The sequence below is a fragment of the Bactrocera neohumeralis genome, chromosome 2 (assembly GCF_024586455.1).
Source record: "Bactrocera neohumeralis isolate Rockhampton chromosome 2, APGP_CSIRO_Bneo_wtdbg2-racon-allhic-juicebox.fasta_v2, whole genome shotgun sequence".
Classification (NCBI taxonomy): domain Eukaryota; kingdom Metazoa; phylum Arthropoda; class Insecta; order Diptera; family Tephritidae; genus Bactrocera; species Bactrocera neohumeralis.
This window is the reverse complement of record NC_065919.1, coordinates 30,268,153-30,291,503: the sequence shown is the minus strand read 5'-3', so window position 1 is coordinate 30,291,503 and position 23,351 is coordinate 30,268,153. Positions and strand designations below refer to the sequence as shown.

Genomic DNA, 23,351 nt, shown 5'->3' with positions numbered 1-23,351 from the left:
GCAATGGAATCGATGGCATGTGTTCGAAGGTAAACAACTACCTCACTGACCTTTCTCGTTTCCTCACTGCTCGGAACCTCACACTTAACCCCACCAAATCCACAGCGACCATTTTTACGAACTGGACGAAGGAGTATAGACTGGAACTTAATATTGCAGTCGATTGCGTGAAAATTCCGACTGTCACTAACCGTAAGATTTTAGGTGTAACCTTTGATAGTCTATGCTCCTTCACTCCCCATACGACCGCGATTATCGCCAAGGTAGAGAGCCGCAACAAAATCCTCAAGTCGCTAGCCGGCAGCACATGGGGAAAAGACAAAGAAACGTTGTTGGCAACATACAAGGCAATCGGCCGGCCGGTCCTCAACTACGCAACACCTATATGGTCGCCTGGATGCAGTGGTACGCGGATGAGAAAACTCCAGACCTGCCAAAATACTGCACTCCGGACCACGACGGGATGCCTTTTAATGTCTCCTATCGAACACCTTCACAGTGAGACGCTTATGCTCCCAGTTAAGGAGCATAATGAACTCCTCTCCAAGCAGTTCCTGCTAGGATGTTTTCGTAGAAATCACCCTTGCAGCCCTCTGCTTGGAAAGGAACCGCCTCCTAGGAGCATCAAAAGGTCTTTCCTCGACTACGTCGACGACGTCGTACAGTACGCCGACCGGACTTCGAACGCAACTGACTTTCGACAGGTACTGACCGCCATTCACAGTGGAGCCATTAACACCTTCACCGACTCCCTTCCGTGTATGGCGTTCTTGGAGTCAAACCACCACCCATCGCAGACGAAGAGCTCGAGTTGCCGAGAGAAACGCGAGTGACCCTAGCGCAGCTTCGTTCTGGATATTGTAGCAGGTTAAACTCCTACTTATCCAGAATAGGCCCTGACATACCCAATGTATGTCCTGCATGCAACGAGTCTCCGTATGACACTGACCACCTCTTTGCATGCCCTACCAACCCCACTCATCTAACACCCTTTTCCCTTTGGTCCGACCCCGTCGAAACAGCACGTTTCCTGGGCCTCCCGTTAGATGACGTGGATGACAACACAGATAACCCTTACCACCCTAACGGAGATTGATAACCGTTAAAACAACAACATACATTCTTGTAGTATTGCAACATAATCGGTTGCCTTCATAGTCCCCTGTACCCTATGTAGCGGCCCCAGACCATTGTATGAAAACGATCCCCAAACCATAATGTTTCCGCCAACATGTTTAACGGTCTTTATCGTATACTTAGGGTTATAGGCTGTATTCTTCGGTCTTCTTACATAATGAATACCTCGATCAGAATTAAATAAGTTGACTTTGGTTTCATCAGACCAGAAAATGTTACTCCATTGCTCTTTAGGCCAAAGAGCATGTTCTTCAGCAAACTTAAGCCTTTGTTGCACGTTCTTTTTTGACAACATAGGCACTTTTTTGGACTTCGACTCTTGACGAAATAAATGGATTTTTTAACACAGCGAACGATATTTTTTTTTTTTGACAGACAATGATATTTTTGACTTCCTGCCGCGTGTTTCAATCTGAAGAACCCATTTTACTGCTTGTTCAACCATTGTTTTGGAAACATTCAATAAATTTGCTACCTTTCTGTACGAATTTCCCTGTTTTTCACTAAATATTTAATATGTTCTCGAGTTTTCGGATCGGAGTGCTTACCCTTTCCCATATCTATTCAATAAAAATAAAACTGATTGATATTAAAACTGAACTTTCATGACTTACTACAATTATATTGCTGTTTTGTTTTTACGCATCCCTGTCCTTATTCGTTTTCACATAACGTAGATATGTACATACATAAGTATCAGAATAAAGACTTTTATACCCTTTTAAGCTACAAAATTGCAACTGTGAAAAGTATTATAGCTGCGGTGCAGTTGAAGTTAACTTTTTCCTTGTTTCCCTTTACTTTCGTTAGGTGTGAAATTTTGGTTCTCATTAGAAACTAATCAGCAAGGTATTCATTGATCAAAATAAAGCAATCACTTGAACAAATAATAAACTGCCCGGAAACGTGTATATATGTATGTATATGTACAAAACAATATGACATCAGACATACATACATATACATAATTATGTACATATATTTGTTACAAAACTCTATCAGTTTTTAAAAAGCAGACGGTATATTTGTGTTTGTGAATACATACATACATGTATACATACATATGTATGTAGTATACGAGTATGTCCGCCTATACGAAATCATTTTCATAGCTACTAGAAAATGTGGGAGTTCTCGTTTATTTCCAAAAACGTTAACGCACTAAAACTATGGAAACAAAGCCAAATACAAAAGCTACGAAAAGAAGTAAGGCGGTTACCGTTGGGATTCACTAGCGACCGAGTTCGAATGATTTATGGGCGTTGAGTCCATTTTTCATCGTTTCACAAATATCAGTGGCTCAGTATCTCGAGAGACCATCTCTAATGGACAGATGCAAATTTGTAGTGAAATGATGTGTAAGATTATGATAAAGGATTTCCTTGTTAGTCAATTCATTTCATGGAAATGGTTTGAAATTTATCAATAACACAATTTAATAAAGTACCTGCATACGCTCAATAACATACACACTTTTTTGTGTTCAAATTTTGTACAGGTTAAAAGCGAAATCAAATCGGCTGTTACATATACATACTTAAAGTAAATTTTGTTGTACAGTTGCCTAGTCTACTACTATTCTCGAGATACATACGGACTTTACAATATTTTTTCTATTTGCATACATAAGTATATCGGTCATTGATTACATTAATTTTATGGAAGTTACCGCAACCGTAAGCTGAACACCCAAGCATAATAGAGCTTCCGATTTGTACGAACACATTAACAGCTGCAATTTTAACTTACAGCAGATCCGGAAAGTTATATTTTATGCACTCGTTTATTTCTACTGTTTCCACTTAGTAGCTGACATTTTTAACTATTAACAAGTCCGTCCGTGCAAGCTGTAACTTGAGTCAAAATTGAGGTATCGTTATGAAACATGGTATACAGGTTTCTTAATACAAAAAAATACGAGTCCGCAGGTGGGCGTAATCGGACCACTTTCACGCCCACAATTTAAAACTCCATTTGATTCTTTCTCTTTCCAGTACACAAATCAGGAAGCAATTGATATAACGGGCTAAAACTTTGCGCTAATAACCTAGGTACCGTACATGTGGACCTCAGTATCTATAATTGATTTTGACCGAAAATATCGATCAATGTGTGAGATATACAATTAGATGACTTTATGCTGGATATAACGGCCAATATTTGAGTTATCTCAGCGAAAATTACAGAACATATTTTACTTATAGTAGCAGTATATTATTGTACCTAAAATAGGTACAATTGGACGACCTAGCCCCCATATAACCATTACCAGGATTATTGAACATTCGGCGGACTTTGCTCTATATGATTGGTGATTGTATGTAAGGTGAAATGCAAAGAACATTACTTAGTACATACATATGTGGCATGATAATACAACCTAACTAATCTAACAAACCTTATGGTGGATATGTCGGACAGTGTATGAGTATATGTATAAAATTGCTAAGATTCCGATTCTCTGGTTAACGTTTTACATCTTAAGATATTTCCTTGACTTTGATTCTTGCAAGTTGTAAAAGCCTAAAATGTTCGGTTGCACTCGAACTTAGCCCTTTCTTACTTGATAAAATTAAGATATTTAAATTAAAATATTGGAATCGAAAAATATCCCTTTATGGCTTTGACTATGTTAAGGGTTTGTGTACATTCGAATTAATTAAAATACTTAAACTTATCGGCAATTAGGTTTAGTTAGAACAAAAGATGAAAATATAACGGTGGCTAGAATACCCTTCACAAATAAAAAAGTTTCCATAAAAGATCAGAATTTTGATAGTTCAGTTTGTGTGTCAACTAAATGACAATAGTGGTTCGACCGGAAAAAAATTTTCGGAGATTTTAACCTTGATTCTGGCAATAATCTTCACCTAATCGTTCGGGTTCGTATGGCAGCTATATGCTTTAGTGGTCCGATATCGGCGGTTCCAACAAATGAACAGCTTCTTGGAGAGAAAAGGAAGTACGCAGAATTTCAGACCGATATCTTAAAAATTAAAATGCATGGACAGCATTCGGCAGCGCCGAGAAAAAAATACCCCGGGTCGATCCAACACCGGAATGTCCTTACTTAGTCCCTTTGCGTTAAACTCCTTTCTGTTAACTTTTTTGAATTTTTATTCCGTAGGCGTTAATATATAACTTAATATGCTTAACATAATCTTTGTTACTGTTTTAAATAAAGTTTAAGCCTGTATATTCATGTAATGTATTTGTGCATAAGAATAATAAGGAACATGCCTTCAACTAAAATTTCTACAAATTTTATGTGCCTTCTACGAGGACTGCTATATATATTCTGGCCTAGGGCAACACTAAGTGTTGCCAGGTGCAATCTGACATTTCCATTGGAAAGTTTGACATTTTTTAGCATAACATCACTCAGAACGTTTTGTCATTTAATCGTGAATTGTTTTATTTACAGGGAATTAAAAAATTCATCTCGGCCAAAAAATGGAATTAACTCGTGAACATTTTCGTGCGATCATTTTTCACAACTTTCGACGTGGATTATCACAAGAGTGCATCGATGAACTAAAATCTTTGTATGGCTATGAAGCACCATCCTATAGCACTGTGAAAAAACTGGTACAACGAATTCAATCGTGGCCGACGCTCGCTCAAGGACGAATTCCGTGAAGGTCGTCCAAAAACAGCCGTTGTGCCAGAAAACATCGATGCCGTACGTGAACTGATAATGCAAGACCGTCATGTAACATACCTTCAGATAGAGGCATGCCTATGCATATCTCCCACAAGCATACATTCGATATTGCATGAACACCTGGCCGTAAAAAAGGTTTGTTCTCGTTGGATCCCGCACAATTTGACAATCGCTCAAAAAAAGGCTCGTGTGGATTGGTGTAAAGAAATGCTGAAAAATACGATCGCGGTGCTTCAAAGATCGTCACAGGTGACGAATCATGGATCTATGCGTATGAGCCCGAAACAAAACAGCAAACGACAAAAAAAAAAAAAAAAAATAAAAAAATAAAAAAATAATAAAAAAAAAACAATTTTCGTTGATAAATATGCCTATTTACATTATTAGGCCAGAAATATATAGCAACTTACGTATTACTCTCCTTTTCTCAAGAATGTAAGTGATTTGGAAATTTTTACTTATGCTAGCATGTATGTACATATGTATGCTCATACATAAATATTACATAATAATAGTGTTAGGTTCATTACTGAATATTGAATGCAGCACACCACTAAATTTATTTCTCCACTCAATACTCAATAGTTGGTTGATAACATTTGAACTTAGCGAGTGGGTCGCAAGTTGCCTGCGCTATGGACTACATACGAGTAAGTACGTATGAGCTAGCTTAATGAACTGTAAGTAAAAAAAAAATAATGTGAAAACACAAACTAATCAGAGCTGGCGACTGCATTGAAAATCAACGATTACACATACATATGTAAATGCATCGCTGCACAATATGATAGAAATATCATTTGTTGTCATGTACGTATGTATGTATGTATGTATGTATTTGACACTTACATGGTGTAGACAAGTGACATCCTACATTTGTATCACAGAAATTATACTCAAGAAATGTATAGCTTGCAATTGTTGTCAGTGCAAAACGATAAAGTTATGCATTTAAGTGATTATTTCAACATTGTTAATTGAAGTTAACGAATTGCTATTAGTACTTTAAATTGCTGTGAATTACTTGTTGATATACATTCATTTTGAAAAAAACGTCAAAAACCTGCTGCTCTGTTATTTGATAAAATTCGCGACATTTTTAATGTATTTAATATATAATTTCAATATCACCTGTATAGTAAGGTTATATATACACACAGTTGTGTTCAAAATAATAGGAGTGCATCACAAAGTTCAATAAAACTAATAATAAATAAAAAATTGGAAATTATGACTAGTATATAAGTTAGTTTAGTTAATATTTAGTCGAGTAACCGCCCTTTTTTATTACTGCAGCACATCTGCGGAACATGGGATCGATCAGATCATGACACCTTTTCAGCGGGATTTGCTGCCATGCCTCATGGACTCCATAATTCCCTTGTATTTGATGGTCTGCGGTCAGCAACACCTTTTTTCCATAAGTTTTCTATGGAATTAAGGTCAGGCGACTGAGCAAGCCACGACATAACCTCAACTTTATTGATCCGAAGCCATCCCTTTTCAGATTTACTTGTATGTTTCGGGTCGTTATCTAGCTGAAACAACCACTTTAATGGCATATACCATTCCGCGTATGGCGTAACTTTTTTCAATATATCCACATACACGTACTGACACGTACTGATCCACGCCGTTGTACGAGAAACTTTCCCACTATGCAGAACCATGATTGACGGTCTTAAGAGTGTATTGCGGATTATATCCCGTATTTGGTGAACGACGGATATACTGCCTAGACCCTGTGCCACCAAATAAAACTACCTTACCTTCCTCTGCCCACAAAATATTTCTCCATTTCTTCGGTTGCCAGTTGCCATGTTCCTTGGCGAATTGGAGCCGTGCTCTAATTATGTTTCTTTGTCAACAATGGAACTTTTCGCGGACTCCGCACAAATAAATTATATGTATTTCAATAAACGTCTACGAGCTGTTACGTCACTAACAGCAAGATCTAGACCCTTTTTTATTTCTCTAAACGGCGCTTTGGGAACTTTTTTAGACGACTGGAGTATGCGTCGATCGATTTCTTTATTAATTTTGCGTTTTCGTCCACGTGTTTCGGCCTTATTTTTGTAGGACAGCGAATTTGATATCATTTGGTCAGAGCACCCGAGTATTTCTTTAATTTCTTTATAAGTTTTCCCGTTTTTTCTAAGATTTTTAATGATTTCACGTTTTTTGTCGCTGCGATGTTTTCTTCTACCCATTAATTAAAATAAATGACCTTTCTTTTCAAAAATCCCTTCGTTTTTTTTTTGTACTTACTTTTTAGTTTTTTACAGATTTTGTTTAAATAAAAATGTATTATACCAGCGCAATTCAGTGACCGACACAGATTTGAACTCATAACATTGGAAATAATGTAAACAGATGAAGTTTATGCTTTGTGTTTTACTCGCGGAATACCGATAGAAATATTTCTTGAAAAGAGCTTGACGTTCATGGTCTGACATGATAATTTTTTTGGGTTAAATATTTTTCTCAGGGGCACTCCTATTATTTTGACCACAGCTGTACATACATATGTATCCGATATATTACATAAATTGCATTCTATATTTTGACATAACAATGCACTTCTCATTCCACTTAGACAACGAAACGCAAATCAAACCGAAAGGGCAAGAACAAAAAAATTAGAGATAAAAATGTATTATTCTTCGTATGCTTAAGTAATTATAATTAATATACAGAATCAAAATATAAGTGAAATATGCAGGTACATATATATGTATGTAAATACGTATTATGTAAATTTGAACGCTATTGCGGGTTAAGCAAAAACCAATTTCGAAGAACTCAAGGGAAGTAGGATATAAATAATGTGTGTAGATATTTTCATTATATCCGTATAATGTCTACTTCAGTTTGAGAAAGAAAGGAATTTAATTGAAGTTATCTATGGTTTTCCAAAAACTTTCCAAGTCTAATTCACAATAGTTAAGTTTTTTGTTTACTTTGCAACACTTTGACACACTTTATAGTAACTAGACCAGGGGGTTCTACGAAGGCGATTAGTTTATACTCGTATGTCTGATTAAATTCAAAGTAGTGTTTCTGTTTCAGAGATATTTGGATGCTATTTGGTACACAGGTGACTCAAAAAATAAACTTGAAAAAATTGCGAATAGAACAAACAATATTCGGTGTTAATATATAATAAAAATTCGGGACTTTTATTTACACTCACATTATTGGATAGTCGAAAAAGCCTTTTCGTATTTTGTCAATAAATGTGGTTGTAGTTTATATCTCCAGTGCTACCAATCACATAGTGTCATACCATATAGCAGAGATAAAGAGATGCCCAACTCTCCTGTCACTGCAAATGTGAGAACCGCTCACCTACCGAACTTTGACAGTTGACTGGATTGGGTAGGTTTTGACGTTATGCAATTGGATTGACTGGAACCAAAACCAAAAATACATATATGTGGACGGAGGGATTTGTTGCCGCCGTTCAAGATCGCTAATAAAAAATGTAAAACAATGAAAATCAAAGAAAATCAGAAATTTAAATATATTTCGTGAAACGTTTTGCAATTTTATGCATTGTGGAATTAATTTTCAATTATATATGATTAACAACATTTATTAATTAAGAACTAACAGGCTTAATTCACCTTATTAAGTATTGAAAGATCAAAAGTCAGTTGTTTTAATATCCCATAAAATCATTAAAGAGGATTTAAGTAGTTTCGTCATATATTAAAAGCCCAATATATAATAATTTGTAATATATGTTGGGTATTTTAATTTAAATGCCCAAAAATTCTTATTTTTTCGATCTGGCCACAATGGAAAATGTTATAAAAAACGCTTATTTTGAGGCGTTCTCACACTAGAATAAGTTGTGCATCCCATGTCATTCGAGTATAGTGTTGGAAAAGTGAGATTTTAAGCTTTTAACCAAAAAATTAAATTAGGGGAAGTTGAAAAAAATTTACATCTGTTCAAAATTGAGTGAAAAAAGAAATTCGAATGCTTGAAATTTTTGTATAAAAAAGGGAAAATTGCCACAAATGAAAGTTGTGAAGTTTACGGAGACGATGCTGTATTAGATGCTGCTTCCGTTCTGGAAGTTTCGATATGAAAGATGCACCTCGCTCTGGTCGATCTATCGTTGACAAAGTCGATGAAATGGAAAAGATTGACCAGGACCGTCACATAAGCAGCCATGACATCGCTAAGGAACTTAACATTCATCATCAAACAGATTTGAACCATTTAAAAAAGGCTGGCTACAAAAAGAAGCTCGATGTTTGTATAAATTTGTATAATTGTCTGTGAAAAATTTAATGGACCGAATTAACATTTGCGATCCTTTGCTAAAACGAAATGAAATCGAACCATTTCTGAAGCGAATGGTAACAGGAGACGAAAAGTGGATCAAATACGACAACAATGTGCGAAAAACTTCATGGTCTAAGCGTGGTGAGGCTCAACAAATGGTCGTAAATCCGGGATTGATGTCTCGAAAGGTTATGCTGAGTGTTTGGCGGGATTGGAAAGGAACCATCCTATGAGCTGTTCCAGCCTGGTCGAACGATTTATTCTACATTTTACTGTCAACAACTGATGATATTGAAGCAAGCAATCGAAAAAAAAACAGCCAGAACTGATAAACAGAAAGGGATTCGTCTTCCATCAGGACCATGCTAGACCACACAAAAACACAAAAAAAAAAGTTGAAGTTTGATTAGAAATAAAGACTTTGTCGACTACCCAATATATACTACATTGTTCGGCAATTAGAATAATTTACAATTAGAATTTTTCGGATTTTTAAAACGAAATGCGCGAAAGATAAAATAACTTATATAACTATATAATTTAAGGTTGTCTTTTTGCTTACATTTAGAATAGATAAAAAGTTTTGACTAACAGTAGCCGACCGCACAAATCCATTACGGTTACTATTGAGTGTAATGAAAGAAAATCAATTTGTATCATTTGTCACTGCATTGTCACTGTACATGAGCTGTCTGTGGAGGAGACGGATGACAGGTTCGTTCATTCACTGAATTAATGTTTGCAAGCAAATTATTTGGGTATGCATAAGAACCGTGCTGATAAATGCATTTATTAGAAATATATACATACATATGTAGCTTTTAATCATTCACACTCCACAATTCCTTACTACTAGTTTATGGAATTGCCTACAATGCCTCCTTGACTACAATACAAAGGTTTTCAGCATTTCTTCCAGCTCAATGAGAGTGTAAATAGACATTCAAGTGTACAAATATTTACGTAAGTTACGTTTATTTGATAGCTAAACGACAACAGCTTACTGAACCCTCAAAGCTATAGATACATCCATTAATTACGAACCGACAACACAGCGGACCTACAATATCACCACTATTATCACTTGTGAATAATGCTGCCATATTGGTATAAAATGTTTATTTCAATCGTATATAAAAAGTGAAACTAATTTTATATTCCATTTTTCTGTCATTGGCATTTTTTAGTTTTCTTCTAGGTCTATGATGCAAGTTACACTAAGAAGAGTCACCAATAATAAAAACAAATCATTTTTTTTTTAATAATGAACTGCTGATTGGTCTTTCAGAATTATTAAACTTTTGTAGAAACTCTGAAGCAAAAATTATTCTAATGGCAACGATATTCGTCATTTAATTCATAGCTACATACATATGTGCATTCTTACATTTAATATTTACCTTCTTTGACGTCGCAAACGGTATTTTTATTTAGTCGTTTATATCTTACAAGTGCACACATACATACACACACAATATACTTATGCACTTTTGAAAACACAAAACTGAAAAGGCGAAGGTATACTGCGGCGTTGTAGAGGATATCCAAAGTGCTTACTTGAAATGAAAAGATCAATTAAAGGCGTCACGTGTATTATTATACCTTCAGCATTATATTGTTATACGCGAACTAGTCCCTCAGTTTTTGAGATATCGTTTCAAACTCTTGCACAACTCGTTTTCTCTTCAAGCAGCTACGTATTTGCGGGAACCGTCGCTATCGGCCCACTATAGCATGTAGCTATCATACAAACTGAGCGATCAAACTCAAGTTCTTGCGTGGAAACTTTTTTATTTGTGAAAGATATGTTATTATAGCTTCGGTGCAACGGAAGTTAACGTTTTTTCTTGGTATACATAATATTTGGATTATATGACACTCAATTAATATGGATAATTATTTATTTACTTTTAAAATTTGCAGTTTATCCGTTACTGAGGGCCAAAAATAGTAAGACTTTTTATTTAAAAATTCGCCCGAAAACCCATTCGTATTTTTTTCGAGGTTGGTATGATTGTCAGTGACATTTGTCACATCAAAGTAATCACTAGTGTTTAATATACGCTTGTCTTTCTGAACTACATAAAATGGATTCGGCGATTTTTACGATGAATGAAATTATTCAGTCAAGAATTTTCATTAAATTTTGTGTGAAAATCAAACTTCTGGTGTTGCAAAATTCATAATATTGGAAAAGGCCTTCGGTGATTCGAGCAAGTGTTTTTGATTGGTACAAATAAGTCAGAGGGTCGAGAACACGTCGACGATGAACCACGTTCATTACGGCTATCAACATAAACTGATGATCCACAAGTCAATATGATAAAGGAATTGGTGCTTAAGAATTGACGATTAACCGTCAGAGATCTTGCTGGCATCGTTGGAATATCGAAGGGATCAATAAAAACCATTTTGAAAGACCATTTGGTCCTAAGAGAAGTGAAACAACATCGTGAAACAACGCTTTCCGACTACCAGGATGTGATGAATGTATCATTATTGGAGATGAGTCTTGAATCTATGCTTACGACCTGGAAGCAGACGATCAATCGATCGAAAATGGTGGCAAAGGTGAACCGAAGAAGAGAAAAACAGAATTCTTCGATTATCGAGGTGTGATGCACCGAATTCCTTCCGACCGGCCAAACTTTCAACAAGTAATACTATTTGAGTCAAATTTAAAATTAACTTTAACAACTGTTTCGAGGATTGAAAACCCCCATCAAAGGGGATTACTTTGAGGAGGACGACATAGGTTTTGAAGAATAAATTAAGAATCTTATAATTATGAACAATGTCTACTATTTTTTTTTTGCTCATTGTAGTACTTGGGCTCGACAAGTCGGTAATACTGAAGCAAGTTCGACAAATGCGGTTGCGCTTATTGTAATTATATATAAAATATATACTTATATATTTAACAAAATCAATTTTCGCCTCCGCCGCGATAAAGGAATTTCAAATCTGATAAGAAACAAGTACAAGTGCATTAAATATCTGTACATTGTTCGAGTTATACGCACATAAATATTATATATATTAAAACCTCCCAAATTTGTAATCATATTATATACAAATAAAGCATAACAATAGATAGTAATGTATGTAAGTAAATAAGAATTAAAACAGGTACTGCATTGCCAATTCGAACTCGAAAAAGAGAGAGATTACATCGGACTTAAAAGCGAAACAAAAAAACAAGAGAAATCGAAAATTACTTTACATCATTTGTTGTAAAAACATCCAAAATCTAAAAAAGAAAGTCGAAAAAGTATTTATCAACCGAACTCTAATAGGAAAACTCATCCACACATATGATCATAAATGACCCGGACTGGTCCATATAAACTAAGTGCGCTAATCGAATCGATACAAATATTTTCCCCTAGATTGGTACAACCTTCTTTAAATTAGTGGAATGTTTTGAAAATATTTATTATTAAAAAGAAAATGTAGTTTATTTTGTTAGTCCAGGTCCAAATTGAACAGGATGTACATAGCCGTTTGAACGTGTTTAAAAGAAAACCTCTCCCTAAATCACTATTGATTTATAATTTGTGGCGTATTAAGAAGAAAATTGCACTTAAAGATACGTATTTTTATTGAACATGACAATGGGGCAATAAACTAGTGGTGACACAGTTTAGTCATTTGGCCACTTTTCCAGCATCATTTTAACCTTGCTTGAAGAGCTTCAATCACTTTACTTATTGATTTAATCGTATTCTAGTTACCCTTACAAAAGACTACAAGTACCTTTTATATTTGACTGCATTTGTACAGCTATCTTCACATCAAAAGCAGTGCGAGAAGGAACATTCTTCAATGCAAAAAAAATATCTATTTGCAATAGCATAGAAGAAGATATATAAAAATGTTTACTTATACCTCGACAATGGTGTCAAGTTGTCCATAATAAAAAAAAACTTAAAATATAGGGATAGGCGGAGATATAATTGGAAATTCGTTGAATTAGTTAGAGAGCTCCCAATTACACTACTCAACAAATCTTAAGGAAATTCGCGACTGATGTGCAAATAAAGCTTACTATTGCTGTAAGCATTTATAGTTATAATTAGATTTCCAGTGGAGTGGTGTCAGGGGAGGTTCAGTATCATTTTTAAAAGTTTATTTTGCATCACCTGCAATCTGCTTAAAAAATGGCTTGTTTTTTCTGCAGGTGTACAAGAATCTTCCATTTCGGAAATAATTAAGCAAAATGTTAATAGCTGATAGTAATTTAGTGATTATATCTAAAGAAAGCTCGCGAGAACGATTCATCGTCACAATATGTAATGCAGGTAACAAAACTTTGGGATCAATAAGAGGTATGTTCTTTACGTAAGCGTGGCCTACTATATAATGGCTTGTTGTTGCTACACTGCCCCACAGACACAGATAACAGCTATACAACAATTTTATGACTTTTAGTTCACCATATATTTGCCACTTGTAAGCACCATAGTTTATTGAATTTAGAAACTGAATCGTACGTTTCGTTCATGTCAGAGAGTCTTTCATTACCATTATGAAGCAAGATCGCCTTCAAACTTGTTTATGAATAATCCCCTCTTTTTCGGATTATGTGCCAAGCTCAATCTTTCCATCATTTGGACTAACACAAACACAAATTTCATCGACATAAGTTAGGGGTTCTAAAAATAGTTAGATTCATTCTTGATGCCCTACCCTGGCGTCCTTTTTTCCTGCACAATTCAGATCCTCTCCTTTTGAATAATTAATTGTTTAATAAACAATTATTAAACATTGTCCTCATTTTGACTTGAAATATTTTAATTTTTTTTAGTACTTACATATGTACACTTAATAACATGAAATATGGAAAACTTGCACCTGTTTTTATTTAAAATTAAAAAAAAAGTATTAATATTCCAATTTTAAATTTTTATACAAATTTAGATTGGTCATACGTTATTTTGATTCAGAAATTAAAATTCAAAATAACGTAAGACACTTACTATAAAAATAGATTATTTTTTTGGTGACGATATACTATACTATATATGTACATACATACATAGATAGTATACGTCTCACTCACATCAAACTTCTCAAATATAAGAATTAGCTCAAGTTTCCAAACAAAAAAAAACTGTTTTTAAATTGCATTTAAACAAAATTTAATGGTCCAAAAGAAATGAGGTATATATGTACATAACTCCAATTTATAGCATCCAAAGATATTAGCCTTATAATATTTATAAAGCTCTTAAAGCAAAGCAAAATGAAAATGTGTCAAAGAAAAAGAAAAAAAATTCAATGGGTGACATCATTACCTGTAGCTAGATTATCATATTTGTTGTTCCTGTTTGTTGTATTTCTTGTTTACTTTCATCCTCCACTGTACTTTTAGCCCGAAAAACTAGCGGCAAACCGTTGCAAGTTTCTCTCAGATAAAATACCTACATCTCCTTATAAAATTTTTCTTATCTCCCATTTAAATAATATATTCTAGTTGATAATAGTTCGTTTGCAATTGAAAAACATCACATTCCCAAGAGTCATTGGCTTGCCCTATACTATGCATATTTTTGTGAAAAACATCACATTGGAGTCAACATTTTGCAAATTTTCAAATAAAGCGATGAGATTTTGTTTTTTTTTTAAAAAAAGTTATCAAGCCTAAAAAAATACCCGATAGTTCGTTTGCAATTGAAAAACATCACATTCCCAAGAGTCATTGGCTTGCCCTATACTATGCATATTTTTGTGTAACGGAGGAGGAACACTTTTAATTTGTTATGTTGGGAAAAAATCTTATTTTACTAATTACAGTATAAAAAAAGTTACGTGGTGGCAAGAGTGCCCACAAGAAAGTTTTAGAGTATAGCATAAAATTTTATAACAAACAAGAAAGGAAAAGCTGTAAGTTCGAGTATAACCGAACATTTCCCACTCTTTCAACTGGCAAGGATTAAAGCCAGGGAAGTACCTTCAGGTACGTAGGACTTGTTTTTTATATGGGGTCTAGGGCTAGTTTTCACCCGATTTTATTTATTCTAAGCACAAAAATGCAACGTTATATGAAAACACGGTCTTTCAATTTTATTAAAATAATTCACATGTTGGCTGATGTATTCGGTATAAAGTCACCCGGAAGTTCGAAATTAGGTGTATGAGGGCGTAAGGAAGTATCGACCGATTCAACCCATTTTTCACGAACAGAAATACTATTATCAGGAAAAGATTTTCTTTGAATTTCAATTACATATCCCATAATTTTTTTTTCATATTTTCGATCAAAAGTCAATTATATAAGAGGCCCAAATACATTAATTCTTGACCTAGGGGATTGAACAGTTTTGGTTGGACTTTTGCAATTTTTGGTCATAAGTGGGCGTGGCAGTGTTCCGATTATGCCCTTCTACGAACTCCGCCTTACTTTTTCCCCAAGTCTCATCCAGATAACTTAATTTTTACTCAAATTACAACTTGCACGGACGGATGGGCAGACAGACATTCATTCCAACTTTTCTCGCCATCCATATGATCACGTATAGTACTCGTATATGTATATATTTATAACCCTATAGCTATTTAGGTTAGTTTTAGGTGATATCTACAACCGTTAGGTGAACAAAACTTTTATACTATTTAGCAATAAAAACATATGTATGTATGTATGTATGTAAATAGAAATCCAAATTACATTTGTCTAAATATGAATACTTTTTACTTTACTATGGATAAATGTACACACATAAATATTCTGCAATTTAAGGTTTGTAACTACTTCGAAAAATACAAGAACATCAAGAACAACACAATGTATCTAACTTTACGTAGCTTCGGGCGAAATAAATAATTAAAAAAATGTACCTATTATTAGCATTTATAAAAGTGTACAAATTTAAAAAATATACATATGTATATTTAACATAACTTTAGCTTTTTTTTATTAAATTGTTTATAAGGATCTACTAAGATACAGATCAAAGAAATCAATCCAAAAAAGTTTTAACATCCGTGGTGAGGTCAGAACTGGGTGATAAATACGAATAAGCGTATAAAAACGTAGTGAAATTTATTTGTATGTGTTCATGAATGAACATAGCGAGGTCACGAATGAATGTAGCGAATCTGCCCCAACTAAAATCTACTTACGGAGTTTGTTATTATGTCCTGTGCATATGGGTTAAGCCTGAAGGTGAAGTGAAATGCAATGGTCTGAAGATTTTCCAAATAATTTGTTAACTTAAATTCGTGGATTTCATCAACAACGAAGTACTAATGCAGATATTTCCTTACTTCTTGTATGAATATGTATCCCTTTCGTCCTTGTGTCTAACCAAAGTAAATACACACACAAATACGCAATTGCAAATTGTTGGTAAAGGGTGTTTCCGTATGAAGATCGGTTACCAAGTTTCAATATTTATATAGGAAATATAAATATGTTATATATGAAACATTAATTTAAAACCAAACACAATTTAAATATACATACTTTCAAATCAAAACACAGCACTTATATATATTAGATAAACGGTTGGCACTTATATTTTAATAAGATTATTTTTTCAATCCATTATTCCGAGGAATCTTCTTAGGGTGTTGCAAATTTTTTCCCCATTCACGTATACACAGAAAAACTGAATCGTAATTTTTCTCTCACTACGTCTTGAATAGAGTTTTGATGTAACATGTATTAGAATTAAAGTACACGAATTATAACTTGTAATAAAGTCATATTACTTGATCGCGGTTGTGGGCAAACGTTTAAAATACACTCTTCTATTTTGTAATTAATTATTAGCCCAGATTCTTTGAAAAATAAAATCCGACGAAATTTAACAACCGTGCGCACCCATCAACGCCATCTTTGCTTTTAACGTCAAGAAATTCAACACAGACGAAATGTAAAAGATGTGTATTTTGACAAGTTCATTTCAATAACAAGGTGATGCAAATGAAAAGTAATTAGGGATAAAGAGAGATAATGATTATTATTTTTATACCATGAATATAGCTAAAATGAAATATTAAGCTCTTATTATGGCTTTCAACTCAACTGCAATCTGATTGAAGTTGGAGTGTTGTCGAACTTTTTTGTGATTTTCAATTATGTACCGGTGGGATTGACTAGTAACCAAAAAACTACAACTGTTAGGTAAATGAAACATTTCGGCGTTTATTTGTGAAAAACATTAATTTAAATTGACATCAGATGAATAAACTATTTTATATATTATTTTAAACTAATTTCCGTTTGTGCACATCCATATAATGAAAAATTCCGAAACTGGACAAGGCCAGCTACAATTTGGAAACAGACAAATATATTTAAGTAACCGTGAGAAATTAATAAAACTTAAAGAGTCAATACAATCAGCAATTCCTAGGAATATATATTTTGAGTAGAATCAAAATATTGAAGCAGTGTTCGTGATATTTACATCCTCCTTAACTATTATGGCTATCTTCAAAGTTAAAATCGTTTAAACTTGGCTTATCATTTGACTTAGTTCGTTTTAGGATCAGGAAGTCTTTTTGGTATGTGTAATACTGTAATTTAGGCCCAAAGAGTTTGTCATTGTAACAAAGCAGGCAACACTAACGAAATTTCGACTGAAAATAGTTGAAGTTCGGAATACAAAAAGCTAATTGGTGAACTTGACGTTAATTACTTTAACTTCAATTCAACTCTGTGGAGTTGAAATCCGTAATAGGGTATACTATCTTATTAGTTACTTTAGAGAATTTTCAAATTGAATAATATATTTATGTCATAAGTGGGATGTAGTCAGTTATTTTCTATAAATTTCATTAGAAAGGCATTTACCTAGAAATTACTTATTCTTAAAACCATTGGCTACAAAACTTTTATTATAGGTTTCAACTTATATGTTAGTAGCATACAAAGCATTTAATAAGTTTTGTTCTTAAAAATAAATGCCGAAATATACTTGGCAACTCTTAAGCACGTGGTTGTTGAAACCAAAACAAAACGACATAAATAATTACCCTCTGAAATATCAGAAACATATTGAATATTTTTAAATAGACAGTATAGAAAAGTGTAAAAATCCATTTCAATGGCTCGTAGAAAATGGACCGACTTAGAAAAAGTATCTCTTTCTTCACCAGTTCTCGAAGTAATTGAAAGCTTAGGATTTAAGAGAACTACACCGGTTCAAGTAAGAGTTATTAAATAAAGTTTTTTCGTGATTATTTATTTTTAAATTTTTATAGAGTGCTTCAATACCGTTACTGCTTCAAAGAAAAGATGTCAGTGTCGAAGCTGTGACAGGTTCCGGGAAGACACTAGCTTTTTTGGTGCCTATGTTAGAGATGTTACAAAATCGTCACATCGATACCCCTTGGACGTCCAAAGAAATTGGTGCGCTGATTATATCACCAACCCGTGAACTTGCCTTTCAGATATCTGAAGTTCTAGAAAATTTTTGCAAAAAAAAGAATTGAATTATTTACGTCAGAAATTGGTCGTGGGAGGCAGCAGCATAGAGGAAGACATTTCTGCCATTAAAAAAGACAACCCATGTATTTTAATATGTACGCCAGGTCGATTGGAGGATTTATTTGAGAGAAAAGGTGATCTTAACCTTGCCGGTAGGGTAAAAAGTTTGGTAAATCACATAGATAATCAAGTAATGCTTACACGTTTTAAACAATTATTTTTTCAATACAGGAATTGCTTGTTCTTGATGAAGCTGACCGATTACTTGATCTGGGCTTCAAAGCAACTATTAATAATATTCTTAATTATTTACCTAGACAACGTCGTACGGGATTATTTTCCGCAACTCAAACTACTGAAGTAACAGATCTTATTCGTGCCGGACTAAGGAATCCTGTCCGAGTTTCGGTTAAAGAAAAATCGAGCATTAGTACACCAATAAAATTGCAAAACTTTTATAAAATCGTACAGCCTGAGGAAAAGTTTTTATCTCTTCTACATTTCTTACGCTCACCACTTGCTTCTGTTGGAAAAGTTATGGTTTTCTTTCCGACTTGTGCATGTGTGGAATACTGGATGACAGTCATGACACATTTTCTACCTAATCGCTGTATACTGGGAATACATGGCAAAATGAAAAATAAACGCAGAATTACTGTGGAAAAATTCAGGCAGGCGCCGGACGCGGTGTTACTCTCTACTGATGTACTAGCACGTGGTCTAGATGTGCCTGAAATTGACTGGGTGGTACAATGGGATCCGCCAGCAAATGCAAGTAGTTTTGTACATCGTGTAGGGCGTACAGCTCGACAGGGTAACGAAGGCAATGCTTTAGTATATCTGCTGCCAACGGAAGATGCTTATATCACTTTTTTAAAGATAAACCAAAAAGTTGAACTAAGTGAACTACAAGATGCCAATCACAGTAGCGAAGAACTGGAGCAAACTCTACAAAAACTACATTCCCTGCAAGTGAGTATACACGGATTTTGTATAGCATTAAGTTGTTAGTTTTTAAAACGTTTCTATATTTTCAGTTAAAGGATAAAGATGTTTTTGATAAAGGAACTCGTGCCTTCGTATCACACGTCCAGGCATATACAAAGCATGAATGTAATGCAATTTTACGTTTAAAAGATTTGGATTTGGGAAGAGTAGCTACAGCTTACGGATTACTTCAAATGCCACGCATGCCAGAATTGAAGAATTGTGAAACAACGAGATTTATTGGACCTAAATGTGATGTAGAAATATCAAAATTATGCTACAAGAATCCCCAAAAGGAAAAAATACGACAAGAAAAACTTAAGGTCTATGAAGAAAGTGGTATATGGCCGGGGAAGAAGAAGTTTAAAAAGCGTACTGAAGCCTGGGAACAAACGAAGAAGGCGAAAATGGATTCAAAAACTAAAAAAGAACTAAGAAAAGCTAAGAAGCAGCGAAAAATCGAAAACGGAGTGCCAGGCGATAAAACAAAGAAAAGGAAGCCCCAATATACACAAGAAGATTTAGATGAACTAGCAAACGATATACGCCTATTTAAGAAGCTGAAAAGAAATAAAATTTCCGAGGAGGATTTCGATAAAGAAATGGGTATTGAGGATTAGACGCACATCAATATAATTTGCGAGTGCATACCTTATTTTTAAGTACAAATCTGTAACTAAATTAATAAAGTTTTACAATTTTCTTTGTAAAAGATATAACTTTATTGATAGTTGTACTTGAAGTGCGAGTTTATCGCTGGATACATGTAATATTATAAACTATGCATTAAAATAATGATGAACCCGAAGGTGCCAAACATGGTCGATGAAACAGAACGTAAAGTCATTAAAAGTATAACAAACATGATTTAAATGGGAATGATTACACAGCGGCTTCTGTGACTATCTGTAGAATTGTTCGCCGTTTCGGGTCGTAGGAGAATCCATTTTGTTTGAAAATTTCAGAATCATAGAACGGTTTTAAATTAAAAATGTCCAATTGTTTGGCCCGCTCAATGAGATCGCGTTCCATTATTTCCACATGCGTTGCCGAAGGTCCCTCTTTACATCGAATATAGGCTAGTTGGTCGAGTGTTAATTGTCGAAGAATAAAGAAGAGCAATTCTGAGTGATCCTTTTGGAAGGAAAGATACTTCTGGAATGCTGTGCGCATTTTCTTCATTACACTGAACTTTTGGGCTTCAATGAAGCTCTCCAACATCATGCGTATAGACATGCTAACATCAGCCTCAGTAACACTCTCACGCAAATGCATACGAGCATGTGCTTCGGACATGCGGATTACACTTTCTATGTGTCTTACGGTTATTGGCAACGAACCGGTGGCAAAAGACTCCTGGCGAAGTTGTGCATACATCTTGGCTATTTTATCTTCATCAATATTCTATCAAATAATATAAAAATGAGAATTTAACAACGGAATTAGTTTTATGTAATTTCTCTTTACTAACCGTGAGTTTAGGGCGCACATTTTCCTTGGCATAAATAATATACTGACGCAAAAGATCTTGTGGTATTTCAGCCACTCCCGTTGGCTGGGAATCTTCTACATACTCCTCACATGATGGATGGTGTTTGATGTGCGAATTTACTACGAACTTAGCCAGATGTTGATCTTGCATGGGATCGAACTCGTCTTTAACTACACAAAGTACGTCGAAACGTGAGAGGATTGGTTCTGAAAGATTGACATTTTCCGAAAAGGTCATCGACGGATCATATCGACCGCCGATTGGATTGGAAGCTGCTATGACTGTACAGCGCGCTTGTAAAGAGGTTACAATACCAGCTTTTGATATTGAGATTGACTGCTGTTCCATGGCTTCATGAATGGATGTTCGATCTTGGTCATTCATTTTATCAAATTCGTCAATAAGACATACGCCTTGGTCGGCCAGCACTAAAGCTCCTGCTTCTAAAGTCCACTCACGTGATATTGGATTCCGACGAACGTACGCAGTCAAACCTACAGCACTGGCACCTTGACCAGTTGTGAAAACAGCTCGGGGTGCTATCTTTTCGGTGTATTTCAAAAATTGTGATTTTGCTGTTCCGGGATCTCCGCATATGAGCAAATTTATATCACCTCTAACTTTGTGCTTGTCACCAGGGTTTTTAGACTCTCCACCGAATAGTGCCAAGGCTAGAGCACGTTTAATATATTCATGTCCATATATGGAAGGAGCCATTGAAGCGATAATTCTTTCTGCTATTCTCGGATCTTTGCTTAGTTTCTGAATAGTTGCTATATCCTCATCCGTAAGGGACTGTACGACTTGCTTACTGTCCTTTACTACAATGTGATTTGCTATAATAACAGTAGCGAAAACTGGAAAGCCTTGTTCTGTGTTTAAAGAACCATCATAATTGTTGGTGTAAATACCAGTCACCTCCAATTCATCGCCTGGTTTACACAAATCGCAGAGATCCGCCAAAAGAATCACGTCCTTGCTTCTCGGTATCCGACCAGCGGGAATGCGACCAGGTGATTCTTGCAAAGTAATCTTTTGGTAATTGCGATACAGCGTTTGCTCCATATTGATCTAATTAAATTAAGGAAGTAGTATACATAATATTCGGAAAAAAATTCAACCAATAGCTTACCGAAAATGGTCCAGCACTTTGACACTCTGGGCAGGATCCCGGTTTTACTTCAGTGTTTTGTGATTGTACAAATGGTCCTAAAACGTAACCACATTTTACACAATCATATTTAATAACTGAAAGCTGAGGTAACACTCCAGTTGTTGCAGTAACCACACCCAAAGTACGCACAAGCTGATTCAAATGTAGTTTACGGAAGGTACGTAATTCTTCTATAAGAGGTAACTCTGATATGCGGACATGAATTTCAGTTGTTACTCGTTCGTAAGTAGGAAAAATAGACAAAACCATTTCTTTTGCAACTTTGTCGAATATTTCTAGCATTTGAAAAGGAGCTTCAGGTAGGAAATATGCCAACACGTGTTCCTTATTAGCTAAATCCGTATAAGACACCACAAATGAGGACTTATTTTGCTCACACATCCGACGAATACGATCCCTGTATGTGTAAGTACCACGCTCGTCAACAAATGTGCGCAAAAAAGACTGAAAACGATTAGCAATTTCCGTGCGAGGTCCAAGCATGCTGACCCACTCCTTTGTAGAATGTCCTTTTGTATCTTCCAAGTTTTCTATAGATTCTATCATTTCTGCGTCTTCCATTTCGCCTTCGGTTGCTTTTTCTGCAGCTCGGCGTTTTGCGCGTGGACCGACATCATCGTCGTCATCACTGTGATCAAAGCCCAGATCACGATCATCCCGATGTATACCCAGAGCGCGATCACGTTTTCGCATTTCAGCTTCAGCTGCGTGTCGCTCGCCTTGAGACAACTCTGAGAAATCCTCATCGTCGTCCAACATTGCGGGATCGTAGTGGTCCAACTCTGGCATAGGACGATAGTCATTCTCCATGTTATCCCCAAATAATTCCTCGCCATCTTCCTCCTCCTCATCTCGTATAGTTTGATCTCCAAGGATTTCATCTTCATTTTCGAATGGTTCAAAATCACCAACGGGCGAAGTCATAGCAGCACGCAATTCACGTCGGTCAACATCGCTAGGCGTCGCTGGAGGAGGAGAACTCACTTGATCCTGCAACATGCATAAGTTAAGGAATGTAATGCTAACGATTATAATTAATTACCGCCATTGCTTTTATTTATAATTATATATAACGAAATTATATTTAATGTTGACGATCCAATGCAAACAATTCGAAGTTTACTACTTTTTGCTATCTTTAGCACGCGAAACAGTTTTTGGC

General features: G+C 35.1%; 3 protein-coding genes across 7 annotated transcripts in view; 1 reads left to right on the top strand and 2 right to left on the bottom strand.

Moving 5' to 3' along the window:
* LOC126763171 (FERM, ARHGEF and pleckstrin domain-containing protein 2) overlaps nt 1-16,937 on the bottom strand; it is a 72,586-nt gene extending 55,649 nt beyond the window's left edge. For 4 of the 5 annotated variants that reach the window (XM_050480468.1, XM_050480477.1, XM_050480486.1 and 1 more), the window contains exon 1: nt 16,566-16,937. The gene's annotated coding sequence lies outside the window, so the exon portion shown is untranslated. Of the gene's footprint in view, nt 1-16,222; nt 16,403-16,565 lie in introns of all 5 variants that reach the window. The other variant, XM_050480460.1, reaches the window with a different exon arrangement.
* Nucleotides 16,938-18,047: 1,110 nt separating this feature from the next.
* LOC126763728 (probable ATP-dependent RNA helicase DDX55 homolog) lies at nt 18,048-20,242 on the top strand. Its single transcript, XM_050481477.1, is given in 5 exon segments — nt 18,048-18,255; nt 18,311-18,512; nt 18,515-18,705; nt 18,768-19,508; nt 19,574-20,242. Coding segments are annotated over 5 exon segments (1,806 nt in total). The 5' UTR covers nt 18,048-18,153; the 3' UTR covers nt 20,144-20,242.
* On the bottom strand, nt 20,222-23,329 carry LOC126763422 (DNA replication licensing factor Mcm2). Its single transcript, XM_050480930.1, has 4 exons — nt 23,232-23,329; nt 22,148-23,179; nt 20,995-22,086; nt 20,222-20,927 (listed from the first exon to the last, which is right to left on the bottom strand). The coding sequence occupies exons 1-4, from the start codon at nt 23,235-23,237 to the stop codon at nt 20,406-20,408; spliced, it is 2,652 nt and encodes an 883-aa protein (XP_050336887.1). The 5' UTR covers nt 23,238-23,329; the 3' UTR covers nt 20,222-20,405.
* Nucleotides 23,330-23,351: the final 22 nt, after the last annotated feature.